The sequence below is a fragment of the Xyrauchen texanus genome, chromosome 15 (assembly GCF_025860055.1).
Source record: "Xyrauchen texanus isolate HMW12.3.18 chromosome 15, RBS_HiC_50CHRs, whole genome shotgun sequence".
Lineage (NCBI taxonomy): Eukaryota > Metazoa > Chordata > Actinopteri > Cypriniformes > Catostomidae > Xyrauchen > Xyrauchen texanus.
This window is the reverse complement of record NC_068290.1, coordinates 2,959,800-2,981,996: the sequence shown is the minus strand read 5'-3', so window position 1 is coordinate 2,981,996 and position 22,197 is coordinate 2,959,800. Positions and strand designations below refer to the sequence as shown.

The window sequence follows — 22,197 nt, the reverse complement described above, 5'->3', positions numbered from 1 at the left end:
GCATCAAATACTTCTGACTCTTTTAATCTGGAATAAATTTGACCGTCCTTACTTGAGCACCTCTTCTCGACACTGTTTCTGCGGGGCGAAGCAGGCGATGGCCCAAACTTTGATCTCAATCCCATTATAAAACTGTTTTCCCCTCATGTCCCACACACCCTGGTTGGGAGTCGCAATGGCACGATTCTGTTGGCGACAGAGAAAGAGCGAGAATTTAGAAATAAGACAAATCACATGTTACACTTGTTGTCTAGACTAGGAGCATTGAAGACAGCAACTAACACAGACCGTTAAGCTAAACTTTAGCAACTGTAAAATTCATGAATAACTTAATATATCTCTTTATTTTCAACAGAAATCCATTGCAATAAAACTTGACTTGTTATTTTATCATTAATATTATGCAAGTATTGCTACAACATATAGTTAGAAAGATAATTGAAAGATCCCATGAAATGGCTTGACCAGTGCTCTACTAAAAAAAGAAAGTTGGGTGGGACATGTTGCAAGGACTGTCCCACTGTTGGTCTCACTGGGTCAATTTGACCCGGATTGTTAAATAACAGCACAACAGTCACAATGTAAAACATTTTCTCCCCAATAACCTTTCATTAATTTACAAATGTAAAATGTACTAATTTTATTTACAGTAAATGCTCCAAATTTACATTAGAATATATGTATGTACAGTGTGTATTTATGTATGTTTGTGTTACACACATTTGTTCCCATTGACTTTCTATTGAGCTAATATAACACACACACACACACACACACACACACGTGTTCCCATTGACTTCTACTCTTATTATTATATTGAGGTAATAATATTGACAACGCGCGCACACACAGAGAGAGAGAGAGAGAAAGACACACACACAGAGAGAGAGAGACACACAGAGAGAGAGAGAGAGAGAGAGAGAGACACACACACACACACACACACATGTTCACATTTGTATCCATTGACTTCTATTCTTGTTATATTGAGGTAATAATATTGACCACACACACACAGACAGAGAGAGAGAGAGAGAGACAGACACACACACACACACGTGTTCACATTTGTATCCATTGACTTCTATTCTTATTATATTGAGGTAATAATATTGACCACACACACACAGAGAGAGAGAGACAGACACACACGTGTTCCCATTGACTTCTACTCTTATTATTATTATATTGAGGTAATAATATTGACCACACACACACACACGTTCACATTTGCATCCATTGACTTCTATTCTTGTTATATTGAGGTAATAATATTGAACACACACACACACACACACACACACACACACACACACACACACACACACACACACACACACACACACACACACACACACACACACACACACACACACACACACACACACAGAGAGAGAGAGAGAAAGACACACACGTTCACATTTGTATCTATTGACTTCTATTCTTGTTATATTGAGGAAATAATACTGTGACAACTTGTGTGCGTGTGTGTCACATTTTGCTTGAACCACATTTATTATGGTCAGTAATGTTTGTGTAATGTTGTGCAGCTATGACGATCAGCCTATAATCCCACCCACGTTGAGGCGGCACTAAATAGCAGTGCAAAAGCAAGCTCAGAAATGTAAAGGGAGCAGAGTCGAGTGTGCTAGAAGTGTGGTTTGTTCTCTGTATAAGCTGCGCATTGCCAATACAGCTGAAGTGTCGCTTACTGCCCCCTGGAGAAAACATGTGGCACTACAAGCTTGACTTGCTCAGAATCTTTTATATAATTAATATGATCTGGCATTTGATGTAATGATCAGAAGTTAAGCAAACGTCCTGTAGACACAGTGTTACAGAACAAAGAAAAATAACTCCACTCTCACATATTTGACAAGGTACTGCTGATCTCAGAGGAGCTTTGATGGAGATCAGGTTCACGTAGAGCACAGGATGATGTGTGAGGAGGTGTAAAGATGATGATTGGATACGATCTTACCCGACCACCGTACTGCAGGATCGGCGCAGGCAGAACTCTCCCCGTCACCTCTGCCATGTCGTCCTTCACCTTGATACCAAACTCTTGAATGTACGGGTCAAGATTAAAATTTGCATTCTTCATCTGGGGGAAACACAAAAACCTGTTTATGACTCTTATAGATTCAAGTCTTATGCCAAAACCAAACTATGCGTTGGATGTTTATGTACAGTGTGTAGTGTAGCAAACCCGTGTGAAATTATTCAGGGAGCACGTTTTCTCTTATTCGCTTACTCTATACAGTATGACCTGAACAAAATGTGCCTGTGACAAGGAGGAGGGCGGGGCCGGGTCGTGACCATGCACGCCCGGCCCCCAATCGGGTTAATCAGCTGAGGGGAGGGATAAGTGCAGCGGTAAGACTCGTCACCGGAGTCTCTCATTATAGTGATGGTGGAGGGAGACCTGAAAAGACACAAAAACATAAACGCACACATGGCAGCTGCATGTGGCTCTCTCTCTCCCGAACTGCCACGTTCCACTGCACTTATCCCTCTCCTCGGCTGATTAGCCAGATTGGGGGCCAGGCGTGCATGGTCATGACCCGGCCCCGCCCTCCTCCTTGTCACAGGCACATTTCATAAAAATATTGATATTTAATATTATGACAAAATATATATATCTTTTTTATATCATCTCAAAATAACCAAATATCAGCCGTTTAAATGGTCTGGACAATATATTGGTTTATTACTGATCTCTTAAATACAGACCTCAAATTAGATTTACATTAGTATTTGAATGCAAACCTAAATCATCCTCTAATTAATTCATGTTCCTTTATTTGTCTTGTTTTGGGAGGAAACTGTAGAGACACAACATAGGATGTAAGAATAGAACTGAACAAATGAATCACTATGACAACAGCCCTATTATGTTCATTACTGCTACAGTTGATGACCCATGATGACATCACCAGGGGAATTGTGATGCCAACTCATGCTCGTGCTAACAAGATTCATGGAAGCTGATGATGTCATCTGTCATTTTCGAGTGCCGTGATGGGGAAAAAGCAGAAGTCTGTGGCATGACCACAAATCTACGAAGGACCATTGATAGGATTTAATTGCAAATGAGGTTTAAATTTCAGTAGCAGAACCACAGGAAGTCTCCACATGGTGTTTTTAATGTATTAAAATGTTTTAGTAAACAATATATATGTAGGTATTGCTGTGTTTAACTGTATGTATTGTTATATCAGTGTATATAAATGAAAATAAAAATAAAATTTTGAGAGGCAAAATGCACAAGATATCAAGACTTATTTTCAGAGAATATTTTGAAATAGTTTTTTCCTTGTTTTAATCAAAAACGTCAAAAATAATGTTCTTAATCATTTTTTATCTTGTTTTGTAGTAAAAATTAGACGTAAACAATATTTTGCATTAAGTTTATTTTTCATGAGGGGCCGAATATTGACGCTGAATACCACCCAGGGCCGTTTCTAGGCACAGGCAATCTAGGTGAACTGGCGCCCCCACTAGGGTGACACCTGCTGGGGGGGGCACCATGGAGGAGGCCACTGCAAAGCACCCCAAACACCGCCCGCCTCCCCCCATCAGGGGCAGCAATAGGGACCTTGCCTAGGGCGCCAGAATGGTCTGAAACGACCCTGCGACCACCCCTGGAGACGTGAGTTTGAATCCAGGGCATGCAGAGTGACTCCAGCCAGGTCTCCTAAGCAACCACATTGGCCCGGTTGCTAGGGAGGGTAGTCACATGAGGTAACCTCCTCGTGGTGGTGATTAGTGGTTCTCGCTCTCAATGGGGCGTGTGGATCGTGGAGAGTAGCATGAGCCTCCACATGCTGTGAGTCTCCGCGGTGTCATGCATAACGAGTCACGTGATCAGATGCGCAGATTGACGGTCTCAGAAGCGGAGAACACCGAGACTCGTCCTCCACCACCCGGATTGAGGAGAGTAACCACACCACCATGAGGACCTACTAAGTAGTGGGAATTGAGCATTTTAAATTGGGGAGTTTATTTTCATGCCTCATTGGTAAAGCTTTTATTTTGATCATAAACCTAAAAAATATTTTTTTTTAAAAATCTGTATCTCACTCACTCACTCACTCACTCACTCACTCACTCACTCACTCACTCACTCACTCACTCACTCACTCTCCTTGAGTAATCATGCTAAATTGGTACAAGAAAATCACTTGCCATTATATCAAACACAGCTGAAATATATTTGGTTCATTAAATGAAGCTTAACATTGTTGTTGTGTTTGTTTTAGAGTTGCCACAGTATGCAATAGACTGGCATGTCTTAAGGTCAATATTAGGTCAAAAATGACAAAAGAAACGGCTTTCTCTAGAAACTCAGTCAATCATTGTTTTGAGGAATGAAGGCGATACAATGCTTGAAATAGTCAACAAAACTGAAGATCTAATACAAAAGGTGTAACTACAGTCTTCAAAGACAAAGCACAACTGTCTCTAACAAGGACAGAAAGAGATGTGGAAGACCAGATGTACAACTAAACAAGAGGATAAGTACATCAGAGTCTCTAGTTTGAGAAATAGGTGCCTCACATGTCCTCCGCTGACAGCTTCATTGAATTCTACCCGCTCAACACCAGTTTCATGTACAACAGTAAAGAGAAGACTCTGGAGGCCTTATGGGAAGAATTGCAAAGAAAAAGACATTTTTGAAACAGAAAAACAAAAAGAAAAGGTTTGAGTGGGCAAAGAAACACAAACATTGGACAACAGATAATTGGAAAAGAGTGTTACGGATCTTAACCCCATTGAGCTTTTGTGGGAGCAGCTAGACTGTAAGATGTGTGAGAAGTGCCCGACAAGACAGTCACATCTATGGCAAGTGCTACAGGAAGTGTGGGGTGAAAGGTCAAGTGCTACAGGAAGTGTGGGGTGAAAGGTCAAGTGCTACAGGAAGTGTGGGGTGAAAGGTCAAGTGCTACAGGAAGTGTGGGGTGAAAGGTCACCTGAGTATCTGGACAAACTAACAGCTGGAAAAACAAGGATCTGCAAAGCGGTCATTGCTGCATGTGGAGGATTTTTCTTTGAAGTAGTTTAAGAAGTTCTGAACATTATTTTCAGATTTTAATAGTAATTTTTCATGTTATTAATGTCCTGACTGATACATTGTGATCAGTTGAATCAAAGTACCAATTTCTTCCCATAAGAGCAAAATCTGTACATTATTCCAAACTTTTGGCCACCAGTGTGTATATACAGTGAGGAAAATAAGTATTTGAACACCCTGCTATTTTGCAAGTTCTCCCACTTAGAAATCATGGAGGGGTCTGAAATTGTCATCGTAGGTGCATGTCCACTGTGAAAGACATAATCTAAAAAAAAAAATCCAGAAATCACAATGTATGATTCTTTAACTATTTATTTGTATGATACAGCTGCAAATAAGTATTTGAACACCTGTCTATCAGCTAGAATTCTGACCCTCAAAGACCTGTTAGTCTGCCTTTAAAATGTCCACCTCCACTCCATTTATTATCCTAAATTAGATGCACCTGTTTGAGGTCGTTAGCTGCATAAAGACACCTGTCCACCCTATACAATCAGTAAGAATCCAACTACTAACATGGCCAAGACCAAAGAGCTGTCCAAAGACACTAGACAAAATTGTACACCTCCACAAGGCTGGAAAGGGCTACAGGGAAATTGCCAAGCAGCTTGGTGAAAAAAGGTCCACTGTTGGAGCAATCATTAGAAAATGGAAGAAGCTAAACATGACTGTCAATCTCCCTCGGACTGGGGCTCCATGCAAGATCTCACCTCGTGGGGTCTCGATGATCCTAAGAAAGGTGAAAAATCAGCCCAGAACTACACGGGAGGAGCTGGTCAATGACCTGAAAAGAGCTGGGACCACCGTTTCCAAGGTTACTGTTGGTAATACACTAAGACGTCATGGTTTGAAGTCATGCATGGCACGGAAGGTTCCCCTGCTTAAACCAGCACATGTCAAGGCCCGTCTTAAGTTTGCCAATGACCATTTGGATGATCCAGAGGAGTCATGGGAGAAAGTCATGTGGTCAGATGAGACCAAAATAGAACTTTTTGGTCATAATTCCACTAACCGTGTTTGGAGGAAGAAGAATGATGAGTACCATCCCAAGAACACCATCCCTACTGTGAAGCATGGGGGTGGTAGCATCATGCTTTGGGGGTGTTTTTCTGCACATGGGACAGGGCGACTGCACTGTATTAAGGAGAGGATGACCGGGGCCATGTATTGCAAGATTTTGGGGAACAACCTCCTTCCCTCAGTTAGAGCATTGAAGATGGGTCGAGGCTGGTCTTCCAACATGACAATGACCCGAAGCACACAGCCAGGATAACCAAGGAGTGGCTCTGTAAGAAGCATATCAAGGTTCTGGCGTGGCCTAGCCAGTCTCCAGACCTAAACCCAATAGAGAATCTTTGGAGGGAGCTCAAACTCCATGTTTCTCAGCGACAGCCCAGAAACCTGACTGATCTAGAGAAGATCTGTGTGGAGGAGTGGGCCAAAATCCCTCCTGCAGTGTGTGCAAACCTGGTGAAAAACTACAGGAAACGTTTGACCTCTGTAATTGCAAACAAAGGCTACTGTACCAAATATTAACATTGATTTTCTCAGGGGTTCAAATACTTATTTGCAGCTGTATCATACAAATAAATAGTTAAAAAAAAATCATACATTGTGATTTCTGGATTTTTTTTTTTAGATTATGTCTCTCACAGTGGACATGCACCTACGATGACAATTTCAGACCCCTCCATGATTTCTAAGTGGGAGAACTTGCAAAATAGCAGGGTGTTCAAATACTTATTTTCCTCAATGTATATATAAACATGTACACTCCTTAAAAACAATACATTTTTGAGAGGCAAAAAAGCATAAAATATCAACACTTTTCAGAGAGGATATTGAATTAAGTTTATTTTTCAAACCTCATGGGCAAGTAGTTTTATTTCTTGTTCTAATCATAAACCTCACTACATTTGGTTATACATGTGCTTAAAACAAGAAAAAACAAATTGTCAATAGTGTTGTTTCTTACATTAAACCTTTTCAATCTACAAACGCAGCTGTTTTGTTTTATTTTAAAGAGCAAATTCATTAGTTGCTCTTAATCCACACTCACCAGTCTGCTGATCTCCTCCTGTCTGTCTGGTGCCGAGCGCGCCGTGGCTTTGATCATGGTGGATGTTTGATTATCTGTAAGTTTCTTGATGCACCGCTGTCCTGCTACAATATTACACACCTACGAGAACACCAGCGGGCAAATGTAAGAGCAGAGAAACTCGTCTACTGCCATCAGTGAAGTGTAAGTGACAGCACTCACCTCCAGGGGCAAGTAAGTGTGCTTCTGCTCCTGTCCCACCTGTAGGCAGGGCAGGTGGGGGTATTTGAGCTGCAGGTTGTACTTCTGTTTAAAGTATTGAGCCACTGTACATTCTACAGTCTGCCCGCTCTCAAGCTGGAGAGGAAACCTGGAGACAAGATACACAATGTAAAAATGGCCCATTCACCTATTTTACACTATAGTTAAAAGTTAACATAATAATTATTTCTAATAAACAATATTATGCATATACAAGGCCTAGAATAGAAGGTTAGAATGTTACAAATAAAACAACCCATAATGGGCGCTTTTTGTAACATTCAGTGGCAATTTGGCACCCAAACCTGACCCAGATAGTGACTCATTTTAAAGTTGGTGTGACGAAGGCAGGCAGAGAATGTGGATCTAAGTGCAGCTTTTATAAGTGAAAACTCAAGATAAAGAAAAACAAAGGAAACCTGGCACAGAGAATAGTAACAAGAACCAACAAAAGAACCAACAAATAGAACCAACAAAAAAACTAAGGGCTTAAATACAAAAAGGAACAAACAAGGGAATGAGGAACACCTGGGGGAAACAATCAGGTAATGAGAACTAATCAGGGGGAAACCAATCATAAAATGAAACTACAAAGGACTACAAAAACCAAACAGGAACTAAACTTCAACATAAAAGCACAAAAACAAAAGACAACAGTGAACATGACAGTTGGGACGGGCATTATATAGTCATTTTGAAGTTGAGTACTCTAACCCTTATAAAACAAATAACCGATTAAATAACCGAATAACTCTTAAATTAAAATGCAATGAATGAGTACTCAATTAGTCGACTACTTTTACACATCCCTACTTTAAAACATAAAAAAGGGCCCAAAAACATCATAAAAGTACATCATATTCCAAGTCTTCTGAAGGCATACGATAGGTATTGGTCATTTGGTCAATGTCATTTTTCGATGATAAATCTTGACGTCTGCTTGACGTTTATGGGTTCTTTAGTGCAAACAAGCTACTATTGTATTAAAGGATGGACGGAGATATTAATTAAATCTTTATAAAATTTCATTTTTATCATTTTATTTTTAAATCGTAGGTTGACGTCACTTTAAATCCTGGTTTTAGCAACATTTCACATTCTGAGAGACGGTTTGTATCACTTTTAACGATGGGTTTTAAGACCACTAGGGGCTGTTCATACACATTTGTTGTTGTTGTTTTTATTGTATATTGTCAAATGTGAAACGCCTATTAGAAAACTACACAATTCAAACCGATGGAGTGCGTACTCCAGGTAGGGAAGGAGGTATTGCCCCAAGTGAAGGAGTTCAAGTACCTCGGGGTCTTGTTCACGAGTGAGGGGACAATGGAGCGGGAGGTTGGCCGGAGAATCGGGGCAGCGGGGGCGGTATTGCACTCGCTCTATCGCACCGTTGTCACGAAAAGAGAGCTGAGCCGAAAGGCAAAGCTCTCGATCTACCGGTCAATTTTTGTTCCTACCCTCACCTATGGTCATGAAGGCTGGGTCATGACCGAAAGAACTAGGTCTCGAGTACAAGCGGCCGAAATGGGCTTCCTCAGAAGGGTGGCGGGCTTCTCCCTTAGAGATAGGGTGAGGAGCTCAGTCATCCATGAGGAGCTCGGAGTAGAGCCGCTGCTCTTTTGCATCGAAATGAGCCAGTTGAGGTGGTTTGGGCATCTGGTAAGGATGCCCCCTGGCCGCCTCCCTAGGGAGGTGTTTCAGGCACGTCCAGCTGGGAGGAGGCCTCGAGGAAGACCCAGGATTAGGTGGAGAGAGTACGCCTCGGGGTCCCCCAGTCAGAGCTGGTTAATGTGGCTCGGGATAGGGAAGTTTGGGGCCCCCTGCTGGAGCTGCTGCCCCCGCGACCCGACTTCGGATAAGCGGTTGAAGATGGATGGATGGATGGATGGACAATTCATTCTGAAGACTTCACATAAGGTTACGCAGCACGATACTCACGTTTGGTGACTAGCAGGGCGGCGCGTGACGTTGCAGACGCGGTACTTCCTTTTCATTTGACCACAGTGCGTAACTTCCACCTTCAGGCCTGTCCAAAAACAACAGAACAAAACACGCAAACAAACATTGTTAAACACTATCAGGGCTTTGGGTCAAAATAATAAGGCCAATCTGGAACCGTTTTGTGAGGGTCCACAAAAGAACAGGCGGTTCACAAGCCCCTCAAACCAGGAACAAGTACGTCAGTGATCGGAGGTCAGGATAATGTCTTAACTGTTTAAAGTTTCAAAAACAAATTTGATTGATTATATAATGCGATATGATGCAACTGACTATTTTAACGACATAACTAGCCCACAAACAAACACGCCGCATCACAGACTTCGTTTACAAGTTTTGAGAACATTTTAACATCCAAAGTAATTTGATATCTGGTCTAGAAGTAGACCGATATATCGGTTTTACAGATTAATCGGTGCTGATAGTTGCTTTTAATCGGTTAACGAAAACAAAAAAAAGCTTCCTTTTGTAAATACTTGCATATACAGCATTGTAAACAAACCAAGTCTCTGTCATTTCAAAATAAGAGTACCAAAGTGTTTTGAACTCATTTTGTAACACGGTCAAGGATGGGCAAGGAGGAGGCGAGAACCGGCTTGTCAACATAAATCATAATTTAAAATAGACAAATATTAAACAAACACACACAACGGACATGCCCGTAATTCTCTCTCTCTCAAACCTCATCAGGCCGATTGGTGCGCGATATTCCGACCCGGCCCCGCCCCCCTCAGCTCCACACTCCTCCCGGCGTTATCTCAGGCCGGGGTGCCACCGGCATGACGTACACCCCCCACACCCCACCCCACATCCCTGGGGCGGGGTGTATCTTGCGTCCCGCGTGGTCATCCCCACCTTCCTCACCCTGGGAGGAGACAGGAGGGGAAGACAAAAACAACAACAAAAATAGGCGAGGGATAAAGGCGGCCGGTGACGATGGTTCGAGAGAGAGAGTTACGGGCATGTCCCTCGTGTGTGTTAAAAGTAGTTAAAATAGTTAAAAGTCCCACGTAATGAACCAAAACGTAATTTCTCTGGATATTATTGGGATACGTGTTGCACAAACTTATTTAGCCTCAATGTCTGTGCCCTTCATAGTAAGGAAAGACTAAGACTTTTTTATTATTATTCCATAAATAAATGTTAAAAACGACTGGACGACTAATCAGTTATTGACCTTAGTTATCGGTATCGGCAAAATCCACTATCAGCCAATAATCTGGTTCCTAGATATTGTTCCGAATCTTCAATGAGAGTCTGTCTGTTTAAGTCCAATTGCTTAGAAATGTAATATCAAATCTCTCCTCAACTGTCACAATTGTGCGGGACGACATCATGTGCAGGTTTGTGCAAAAAGAATAGTCCCACCTTTGATCTCCTTGGTGAATCGGACTCTTTGCGAGTCAGTGAGTGTCTTCGGCTGCTCGTCAATGTTGCGGATGTCCAGAACTTCACACATGAACTCGATGACAGGCTGGGCTTTGTAAAAGGCTGTTGCAGAGACTGGAAACAGAAAGGATGGAGAGTTTTGAAGATCAACGTTTATAAAGAATGTTTCAAAGATATTCATTAGTTTTGGTTAGTTGTCAAACACATTCGCTGGAGGCGTTTCATTCATTGTGACATGCGGCCGTAATGCTAACAAGATTGTCATGACATGTCAAGATTACAATTTTGACTGTTTTTAGGAGGCTGAATGCTCGCTGGAGTCCTAGAACTAACGGAAATTTAAGTGTTTCGATTTTCAAAAAACTAAAGATTTTCATCAACTAACTACGTTTGATAGGCAGAGTCTGGCTGGCTAGTAGGGCTGCCCCGATTATTACATTTGGCTGACGATTAGTTTTCACACAAATAGTTGCAATAATGATTATTAGTTGTCATACAGATTTTCAAAAAGTGAGTATTTTTAAGTTTTGACCCTTTTCATTACCATTGCAATGTGATCCCAAATTGTGCTTTTTTTAGAAGAAGCTGCCGCCTTTATTGTGGTCACATATTATACATACATTTACATACATGCATATATACAGTGAAATGTATATTTTTTTCACATATCTGGAGTCAGAGCACAGGGTCAGCCATGAAACAGCACCCCTGGAGCAGGTAGGGTCAAGGGCTTTGCACAAGGGCCCAACAGTGGCATCTTGGCAGTGCTGGGGCTTGAACCCCCAACCTTCTGGTCAGTAACCCAGAGCCTCAACCGCTGAGCCATCACTGCCCCTCTGAGCCACCACTGCCCCTCTGAGCCACCACTGCCCCCCTGAGCCACCACTGCCCCTCTGAGCCACCACTGCCCCCTGAGCCACCACTGCCCCCCTGAGCCACCACTGCCCCTCTGAGCCACTACTGCCCCTCTGAGCCACCACTGCCCCCCTGAGCCACCACTGCCCCTCTGAGCCACTACTGCCCCTCTGAGCCACCACTGCCCCTCTGAGCCACCACTGCCCCTCTGAGCCACCACTGCCCCCTGAGCCACCACTGCCCCTCTGAGCCACCACTGCCCCTCTGAGCCACCACTGCCCCTCTGAGCCACCACTGCCCCTCTGAGCCACCACTGCCCCTCTGAGCCACCACTGCCCCTGAGCCACCACTGCCCCTCTGAGCTGCCCCTGAGCCACCACTGCCCCTCTGAGCCACCACTGCCCCCCTGAGCCACCACTGCCCCTCTGAGCTGCCCCCTGAGCCACCACTGGCCCCCTGAGCCACCACTGCCCCCCAGAGCCACCACTGCCCCTCTGAGCCACCACTGCCCCTCTGAGCCACCCCTGAGCCACCACTGCTCAAAAAGCAAGATCAAAATGATGCCACAAATGCTGTTAATTGAGCTTAATTGTAATGAACCCAGAATATTCCTTTATGGGGTTTCTTGTAAACCAGGAGCAGTAGAATTCCAAATCCATTGTTATTGTTATTGTTTACATTATTGAAAAGGTCTATCCACAGTTTTCCTGAGCAGCCACTAGGTGGCGCCATGATGATTCTAATGGCCTGTTTTCTATTTCTGGTCTTGAAAGAACAAGTAAAAACTACCAAAACGAGCGATCCAGTAGAGAACAACTATTTATGTTTCACTTGGTGTAAAAATGAATTTCGGGCTCAACTTGTGCAGTTGTTGGTTGTCATAACAACTCAATAATTAATTATATAAACATAACTAACCTCTGACCATCGCTTCATGTCGTGTACACACTGAGGTGATGCACTGCCTATAAAAAAATGGTCATCTGAACTCTGTGAAGTATCGGCATGTTTTCTGACGATATTTACAAATGTGATACCTTAAAAATGACAATCGAATCATGGAACACTTTCACATTCAGGATAAAATGTGGATACAAATAAGGAACTTTTAGATGAACAAGTTGAACGGTTTCTTCAACACTGGACTGCTATTTTGTTCTTCTTTTCTTCTGAGATATAACATTGGATTATTTACCAAAACAAGCTCACAGACAAGTGACCAATGGCTCATTTTAAAGCAAACAATCTAAGGTAAGAGTTGATATAGAGTTTGTGGCCATTTGGGGCTCACAGAAGCAGTGATAAGGGCAGACATGAGACGTTTGTATTTATTGTCTTAAAGAGGTCATATTTTACTTTGTGATTCTTATGATAAATATTTAACTGTGGTGTTAGAAAAAATAAATAAACTACACCATTACATTCCCGAGAGCGAGTGCTTTCATTTGATATATGACATGGGCTATATACATCACATTCATATTTATGTAAGATAAATGATACCGTCAATGTTGAGCATCATCTTCCACATGGCCGGCCGAACAGACTGGTGAAAGCCGAACCACACCTCTCTGCCTCCACCCAGAGGATGATAGTAGCCTTCAGGAGGAGAAAAGAAGGAGCGTCCGACTGGAGTGTATCTGCAGATGGAAAAGACGGATGGTCACATCGGATAGACATCCAAGCTCAAAAACCAGAAGAAGAAAACACATTTTAGGCATTAGGATAAAACCCTCCAGTTAGATATTCAGAGTTTTGTTGGTAGCAAGTTCATTTGGTCACTTTATATTATGGTCAGATGGTTTGTGTAACCTCTAAGTCCACTTCCAGCGTACCTCATGGAGGCCAGGTGTCTCATGGCCACATCGAGGGCTTGAACAGAGTCCAGAGGGACCTGGAGACGTCCACTGACCAGCGTCTCCTGCAGCAGCCTCCACGACACCTTGGCCAGCCAACGAATAGACACTTTAAAGATGCGATCTTTCCCTTCGCCAGGGATGGTCACTTCAAAGTCCACCTACAACAAATAATGAGACATCTAAAATGAGAACTGGAGAGCAGACAAGTAACCATTAAAGGGATAGCTCACCCAAAAATACAAATACAATTCTCATTTATCTCATTTACTCGCCCTCATGTTGCTCCAAACCCATATGACTAACTTTTTTCCCTTTTATGTTTCACGGAAGGAAGAAAGTGAGTGAGTAAATGATGACAGAATTTTCATTTTTGGGTGAACTGTCCCTTTAAGAAGACGGAGAGATATTTAAAAGTAATACGGCAACCCAGCAACTTAGCAAGTAACTACTTTACGTACCTTTTCGCTGCCTATCGGTAAAGCTAAAACAGTGTAGATATTCTTCTTCCCATCATAAACTGGCTTTCGGTCACCGAAGAGCTGTGGTTTGAAATGTTGGACCATGTACTCCACAACCTCTCTGTGAAGGAATAAATAAATATAGTCAATAACTAAATATTAAATAACTAACAACAACAAAATAAATAAATAAATGCATAATAAAAAGTTGATTAAATAAATAACTAAATACCTCGTAAAACGTAAAAGTAAATAAATAATAACAAAAAAGCATAAATGACAAATCAATAAATGAATGAATTAAAATAATGAAATTGTTAAATTAATAACTAAACAAATAATACAATAAAGGACTGAATTAATAAATAAACAAATACGAAATAAATAAATGAAAAAATAATTGTATTAATATCTAGCTAACAAAATAAATAAATACAAATTATTTAGAAAAATTATAATTAAATGATGCACTGTATTCATAAATAATAAAAGGAGACTAAAGAATAAATACAAATTATTAAATCAACAACTATACACCTAAACAAATTAAATGAATTTTTTTTTTTATCAATAAATAATAAACTAAATAAAAATAATAATAATAATAATAATAATTCAGTCCATAAATTAACAAATGATGGACTGAATGAATAAATAAATAAATAAAAAACCATTTAGAATTAAAAATAAAATATAAAATAGTGATTTTATACATGATTTAGACATAGATGTTTTATCAGAATACAGGCAGAAATAGTTTTTCATGTATTTCCTGGAGGGAAAAAAATTAAGGAATAAAAATTATGAAATTATTTTTAAATAAATAATAAAAATAAAAGGATTACATAAATAAATAATAATACATAAATGCCTAAAAAATAGTAAATCAATTAATAAATAAAATAAAAAATAATTAACTAAATAAAAAATAAATAAGCAAATTATGGACTGGATAAATAAATAATGAAAATAAAGGATTACATAAATAAATAAAAGCCTAAAAAATAGTAAATAAATTAATAAATAAAATAAAAAATAATTAATAAATAAATAACTAAATAAAAAAATAGATAAGAAACTTATGGACTGGATAAATAAATAAATAATAAAAGGAGACCCATGTGATTTGATACTGAGACAAAATCAAGGCAGAAATATTTTCATGTATTTCCTGGAGGGAAATATGAATGAATGAAAATAATTAAATAATTAATTTAATAACAAAATAAAAATAAAAAAGGACTGAAATAATAAATACAAATACATAATTAAATCAACTAAATAACAAAAAAACAAAAAAAATATCTGAAAAAAAAAAAATATTAACATTAGTATCTAAATAAATAAATCTTAAATGAATTACAAAAAAAACAAATAATAGATTGAATGAATAAATACAAATAAAAGGTGCCCCACGTGATATGACACTGAAACATTGAAACATTGATGTTTTATCAAAATCTGGGCAGGATCCTGGAGGGAATTATATAACAGAATATCATCCTAGACCAAATCTAAACCATCTAACCTTATATGAACATATCTTAAAAACAACTATGAGTGCATTGCATGCAAAAGTAACATCTGGGGGCATTCACACAGAGTGCGTTCTTGCCATTGGCCATTGCTTTGGATCTCGCGGCTACATCTTACTGAAATAGAGTTAGAAGATGAACAGTACTCACACTTTCTGTTCTGACCCTGTCTCTGTATACTTCTACTGTAACTTCAATTTATCCTAATACCTTATTAGGGGAGAGCTGTTTAAGAAGCTTTCTAGGTCATACTTCACGTAATTGTGGAAACTGAAATATTTCAGCCCTCGCCATAGCAAGCCTTGCAATTGTGCCATGGATATACTGTAGCTAATAAAACCACAATTCACTATAACTGTATTTAATTAACCAAGAAATTAGTCCATTTTATCATTTACTCTTTGAACTGAGATCTGTTCAAATGAACATGCATGCACATGTATGTTTGTACACTTCTGTTAAATTGAATGTGTTATTATTCTGATACCATCTACCAAACATGTTGAGGACAAACTGAACGAATGTAAAACTTGGAGGTGACGGGGCCCATTACCTGTTGACCCGGCGAGGACATTTTTCAGGTTTGATGTCCACTTCATAGTGGAAAACGTCCATTTTCGGGATCTCCACTTCAAAGTAATTGGCAAGCAACTTGATGGGTTTGCCAACAGTGCCCATGCCAGGCCTGCGGGGTGCCTGGAACACCTGCTGCAGGGGTGGGGGGTATGGCCCCACGGGCACTGAGGAGACAGAGAGATCGTTTTGTTCAGTTTAGCAGAAGAAATATCAAATGTACATTTTACTGGTGAAGGACAAAACCTCAGAAAGCAATCACTGCTTTGATAATAATTTGTTCTTAATGTTCATTCATGTCTAATTAGAGGTTCAGTGTTAAATGCACAGCTGTATCAGCCACCAATATTTATCAGCAAATTATTAAAACCATTTGCATATCAGTCATAAGAATGAAAACGCTGATATGAATTTTTTTTTAACATTTGTGCAAAATAATAAAAATGAAATAAAATAGGTTTTGTACCTCTTTGTGCATTTCTTAAAGCATAATACAGTGATCTGATGACTAAATAAGGTAAATAAATGGCAAAATATCGCTATTGGCCGAAAGTTATTTTTTTGTCAATATCAGAATTGGGCAAAAACATCCCTAATTTTATTATATTTTTATTTGACTGCATTTCATATATTGCACATTTTTTGTTGTCAATAATGTCATATTATTTATTTATGGCATTGCTTTTTATTTTGTGTGTTTGGCAATATTATAAGAGAAAACAAATCACAAAAAAGTCATTAAAAATGTATTTACAATTGAATGAAAGAGAGACATAGAATAAGTGAGAGAGAGAGAGACAGGAAGAGAGAGAGCGATGGAGGGAGAGAGGGAAGGTGAGAGAGAGAGAGATGGAGGGAGAGAGAGAGAGTGAGAGAGAGAGGGAGGGAGAGAGAGAGAGAGAGAGAGAGAGATGGAGGGAGAGAGGGAGGGTGAGAGAGATAGAGATGGAGGGTGAGAGAGATAGAGATGGAGGGTGAGAGAGAGAGAGATGGAGGGAGAGAGGGAGGGTGAGAGAGATAGAGATGGAGGGTGAGAGAGAGAGAGAGAGATGGAGGGAGAGAGGGAGAGATGGAGGGAGAGAGGGAGAGAGAGAGAGAGAGGGAGGGAGGGTGAGAGAGAGAGAGATGGAGGGAGAGAGGGCGGGTGAGAGAGCGAGAGATGGAGGGTGAGAGAGAGAGAGAGATGGAGGGAGAGAGAGAGAGAGAGATGGAGGGAGAGAGGGAGAGAGAGATGGAGGGAGAGAGGGAGAGAGAGATGGAGGGAGGGTGAGAGAGAGATGGAGGGAGAGAGAGAGATGAGGGAGGGTGAGAGAGAGATGGAGGGAGAGAGAGAGATGAGGGAGGGAGGGTGAGAGAGATGGAGGGAGAGAGAGAGATGGAGGGAGAGAGGGAGGGATGGAGGGAGAGAGAGATGGAGAGATGGAGGGTAGGGGAGAGAGAGAGAGAGAGTGGAGAGAGAGAGAGAGAGAGAGAGAGAGATATGGATGAGGGAGCGAGGGAGGGATGGAGGGAGAGAGGTCACAAAGCAGATACTAGCATTGGCAATCCGGGCAAGGTTATAAGAGCGGGAGATGTTGAAAGAAGAGAGAATTGGGGGTTTGAGGGATTATGTGTGTAGAGATATGGTGACAGGAGTGTGTATTGACATGGGACAAAAGGAAAAAGGAACAAAGAGAATAGTGACCAGAACGAGTAGGGGGTGGAAGGCCTTGGAATGAAAACAGAAAGTAGGGAGATGGGCCAGAAGTCTAGTTTAAAGTGACACGTAACTCAAAACTAGTGCTGCTACAAACAATAACCAAATCAAAACAATAGTTCATGGATTACAGGGATAGTTCACCCAAAAATGAAAATCTGAATGAAACTGTAATATCTATAAAGTCTTCGTGATCATTGTGTGGTTTGATTAAATATGATTGTAAATTATGTATTAAAATAAGCAATTAAATAATAATTGTATTTATAACCCCAGTGAGCAGCAGAAGGCGACTGTGGCAACACAAAACGGCACAAGATGTTGATTAATGGAGAAACCTTGGGAGAAACCAGACTCACTGTGGGGGCCAGTTCCCCTCTGGATAACTGCATGAATATAATGCCAATATTAGTTATTTATGTGCAGTGTAAGTCATGTCTAATAAGTCTAATAAATTATTCCATGAGACTCATGATTGTTATGAAAGCATACGATAAGGTTTGGTTAGAAACAAAACAAAATCTAATATACAGTTGAAGTCAGAAATGTACATACACTTTAGCCAAATATATTTAAATTGCCACTTAGGATCACTACTTTATTTTAAGAATGTGAAATGTCAGATTAATAGTAGAGAGAATTATTTATTTCATTCATCACATTCCCAGTGGGTCAGAAGTTTACTTACACTTTGTTAGTATTTGGTAGCATTGCATTTAAACTGTGTAACTTGGGTCAAATATTTTGGGTGTCCTTCCACAAGCTTCTCACAATTAAATTGCTGGAGATTTGTCCCATTCCTCCAGACAGAACTGGTGGAACTGAGTCAGGATTGTAGGCCTCCTTGCTCAAACTCAGATTGAGGTCAGTGCTTTATGTTGGCCACTCCAATACCTTGACGTTGTTGTCATTAAGCCATTTTGCCAACTTTGGAGGTATGCTTGGGGTCATTGTCCATTTGGAAGACCCATTTACGACCAAGCTTTAACTTCCTGGCTGATGTCTTGAGATGTTGCTTCAATATATCCACATAATTGTCCTTCCTCATGATGCCATCTATTTAGTGAAGTGCACCAGTCCCTCCTGCGTTAAAGCACCCCCACAACATGATGCTGACACCCCCATGATTCACAGTTGGGATGGTGTTCTTCGGGTTGCAAGCCTCACCCTTTTTCCTCCAAGCATAACGATGGTCATTATGGCCAAACAGTTCAATTTTTGTTTCATCAGACCAGAGGACAAGATCTTTGTCCCCATGTGCACTTGCAAACTGTAGTCTGGCTTTATTATGGTGGTTTTGGAGCATTGGCTTCTTCCTTGCTGGGCAGCCTTTCAGGTTATGTCGATTTAGGACTCATTTTGCTGTGGATATAGATACTTGTCAACCTGTTTCCTGCAGCATCGTCACATGATCCTTTGCTGTTGTTCTGGGATTGATTTGCACTTTTCGTTCATCTCTAGAAGACAGAATGCGTCTCCTTCCTGAGCGGTATGATGTCTTTATGGTCCCATGGTATTTATACTTATACAGATAACTTAATGTAAACTTCTGATCCACTGGAATTCTGATATAGTCAATTAAAAGTGTTTGTCTGTCTGTTAACAACTGATGGAACGACTGTTTGTCATGCACAAAGTAGATGTCCTAAACGACTTGCCAAAACTATAGTTTGCTAATATTAAATATGTGGAGTGATTAAAAAAATGTGTTTTAATGACTTCAACCTAAGTGTATGTAAACTTCTGACTTCAACTGTATTATTTAGTGTAAATGTTCACTGACCATTGATCTCCTGAGCACGTTCATGATCGGGCACGAGAGCAAGTGTTCACGCAGCCCCCTCGTGTCATTGGGCCGTTCAAGCGATAGTGACAACAGAACACAACACAGCTGCACACAAAACAGAGAACAGAACTTACTAAACATGTCTGAAGAGATTGTAGTCAAATTGATGCATTTCCATGCTCAGCCTTGTTTTTCTGGAAGGTTTTTGCACCGGTGCCAAAAAAAAAAACCAAGGCTGGGCATAGAAATGCATCAATTTGACTACAATCTCTTCAGACATGTTTAGTAAGTTCTGTTCTCTGTTTTGTGTGCAGCTGTGTTGTGTTCTGTTGTCACTATCACTATGGAGGATCTGTTTCTAGATAAACAAAATTTGCTTTCACTTGACGCCCCAATGTAACCAAATTAAATGAAAATATTTAAAAAGCTCAAGCAAGATTTAGTGCACTGTCTGTAATTATGTGGGCTTATAAGGAACAGTGCCTTTCAGTGCTCATAGCTTAGAAGCAGGATAATAATTGCATGTGTTTAAACACCAATAACAAACATGCTCAATATTGTGTGTGTGTGTGTGTGTGTGTGTGTGTGTGTGTGTGTGTGTGTATATATATATATATATATATATATATATATATATATATATATATTTTATTTTTTTTATATATATATATATATATATATATATATATATATATATATATATATATATATATACACAGGTATATATTATGATATATTTTTTTTTTTGTATTTACTGGTTTTGATTTTTGAGGTCTAAACATAAAAACTAAATTGAAGTGTTTATTTAGTAAAATGTGAAGCATTTACATTTTAATAAGCATAGTGGGCTTATTACAGACACATGTGGGCTTAAATGGTACACATGTTCAATATTAGCCTAATTAAATAAAGTAACTTAATTGTGTCCGTTAATGACAAAACATAACACGAGTGTTTAGATGAGAGATTAATCTTTGATTTAATACTCACTTTATTGGGTGGCTGTTAACACTTACACTACATAAGGACTTGTAAAACATGTAAAACTTAGATTTGGGTGGGCTTAACTGGGTCACTTCCCCTAAACATTTTCAAAATATTCCTCTGTTTGTTTGAGTATCTGAACCAGCCCGGCACAGCAACATTGGCTCAGCCAAAAGCACGAGATGGGGGCGGGATTATCTGTTTTCTGACCAATGAAAGAGGGAGGGAGTGTTTTAAAATCACTGTTTGAAATCCATTAATTTGCTATTGCGTTTGGTTCCTCTAGAGGGATAGAAATAAGACACTTTACAATTTGTTTACTTTGGTACAATAAACAATTTTGCTATTTTGTTGGGATGCCACTTAGCGTCCAATGTAAAACCAGTTGTGAGCCACAACTCTAGTCTGTGGTGACGCCCTTCACCTCTCTGGCCATGAGGAACACGCCCCTCTATCATAACAAAGACCCCAGCTGCCCTCCTTCCCAAACAGGAGGAGATGGAGGGAGAAAGACCCCCACGCCTCCACATCAGCACACACAAACACGGGGGCCCCAAAACATTCCCAGCCTCACCATGGCAACAGCAGAGCAACACACATTGTCATGGAGATAAGGGGACCCAGTGAGAGCTGGACCTTGGACTTATTCATCCTATAGTGTCAGCTTGCACCTCAACATTAGACCGTGACAAGGTCATCAATCTTATTCTATAAGGCTCACTTTATAGCTCGGTATAATTTAAGGGCTACAGGCACTCGGGAGAACATTCATACACTTGTTACGCTGAAGAAATATACAAGGAGACTCTGATAAGTCTTGATGGATTTGCAAATTCTCTGTTGCTGTGTATGCGTGCTTCAATCCCAGCGCAAGTGCACGCGTCATCCAAAAGCTGCAGCAGATGGCAAGAAATGGAGCCAGATTTCAAGCAACCATGTAAACAATAAGTGGCTCTCCGTTAGGGCAGGGCGATAAAAAGTGAAGGTGCTTAAGAGTATTCAAAAGCAACACTGATATTCGTGAATATCGCATTAATTTTATGTTGCTTTTTAATCGGTCAATGTTTCCTAAAGATCGTGCTAGTAAGCTAGTTTCAAACCCGATCCTTGCCCAATACTGCTTTTCAATGCGCTTTTTATTTGGCCATTAAGTTTCCTAAATATGTGTGGGGCTGGTCGGGAGGCTCAAAAAAACAGAGCAATGTTTTGATGGTGCTACAGAGTCAAAGTGCTTCCAATTTCGGAAATAAACCTAAAAATGGCTATTAATAGTTGTCTCTGCATATTCAGCTGCAATACGAGAAAGCAATTAAATATAAAAAAACACACTTCAGCTTTAGTTATGGCTATTTAGCAGGACTGGTTAAACATATAGATTTTCAGATGCATCGTGATCTCCATTTGAACACTCTTGCTATCGATAGTAAAACCCCAAGATTGACCGTTTAGTCAATGCACAACCCTCTAAAATGCGAGTAAGTTATTTGCATGAGAGACTACATTTCGACAAAACAATTCTGATTTTAGCCACAGGCTTGTAAAGTAGTTTGTTAAGTAAAGTAGTTTGAGTAGTACAGTGGCGAAAAACTGCATGTTTATAGTAAAGTCTGGGAAGCCTGTGGCCCAGGTGGTAGAGCGGGTCGGCCACTAATCGCAGGGTTGGCGGTTCGATTCCCGGCCCACACGAC

At 40.3% G+C, this 22,197-nt stretch overlaps 1 protein-coding gene across 1 annotated transcript in view; it reads right to left on the bottom strand.

The window, feature by feature from the left end:
- Positions 1-22,197, bottom strand: part of LOC127655707 (protein argonaute-1) — a 40,058-nt gene that overhangs the window by 15,251 nt on the left and 2,610 nt on the right. The window contains exons 2-11 of the mRNA XM_052143652.1: positions 16,024-16,210; positions 13,936-14,056; positions 13,454-13,635; positions 13,122-13,258; positions 10,743-10,877; positions 9,315-9,402; positions 7,335-7,482; positions 7,134-7,253; positions 1,982-2,104; positions 53-186 (exon numbers count right to left, since the gene is read on the bottom strand). Of these exons, the coding sequence (XP_051999612.1) occupies positions 53-186; positions 1,982-2,104; positions 7,134-7,253; positions 7,335-7,482; positions 9,315-9,402; positions 10,743-10,877; positions 13,122-13,258; positions 13,454-13,635; positions 13,936-14,056; positions 16,024-16,210 (1,375 nt within the window). The remainder of the gene's footprint in view (positions 1-52; positions 187-1,981; positions 2,105-7,133; positions 7,254-7,334; positions 7,483-9,314; positions 9,403-10,742; positions 10,878-13,121; positions 13,259-13,453; positions 13,636-13,935; positions 14,057-16,023; positions 16,211-22,197) is intronic.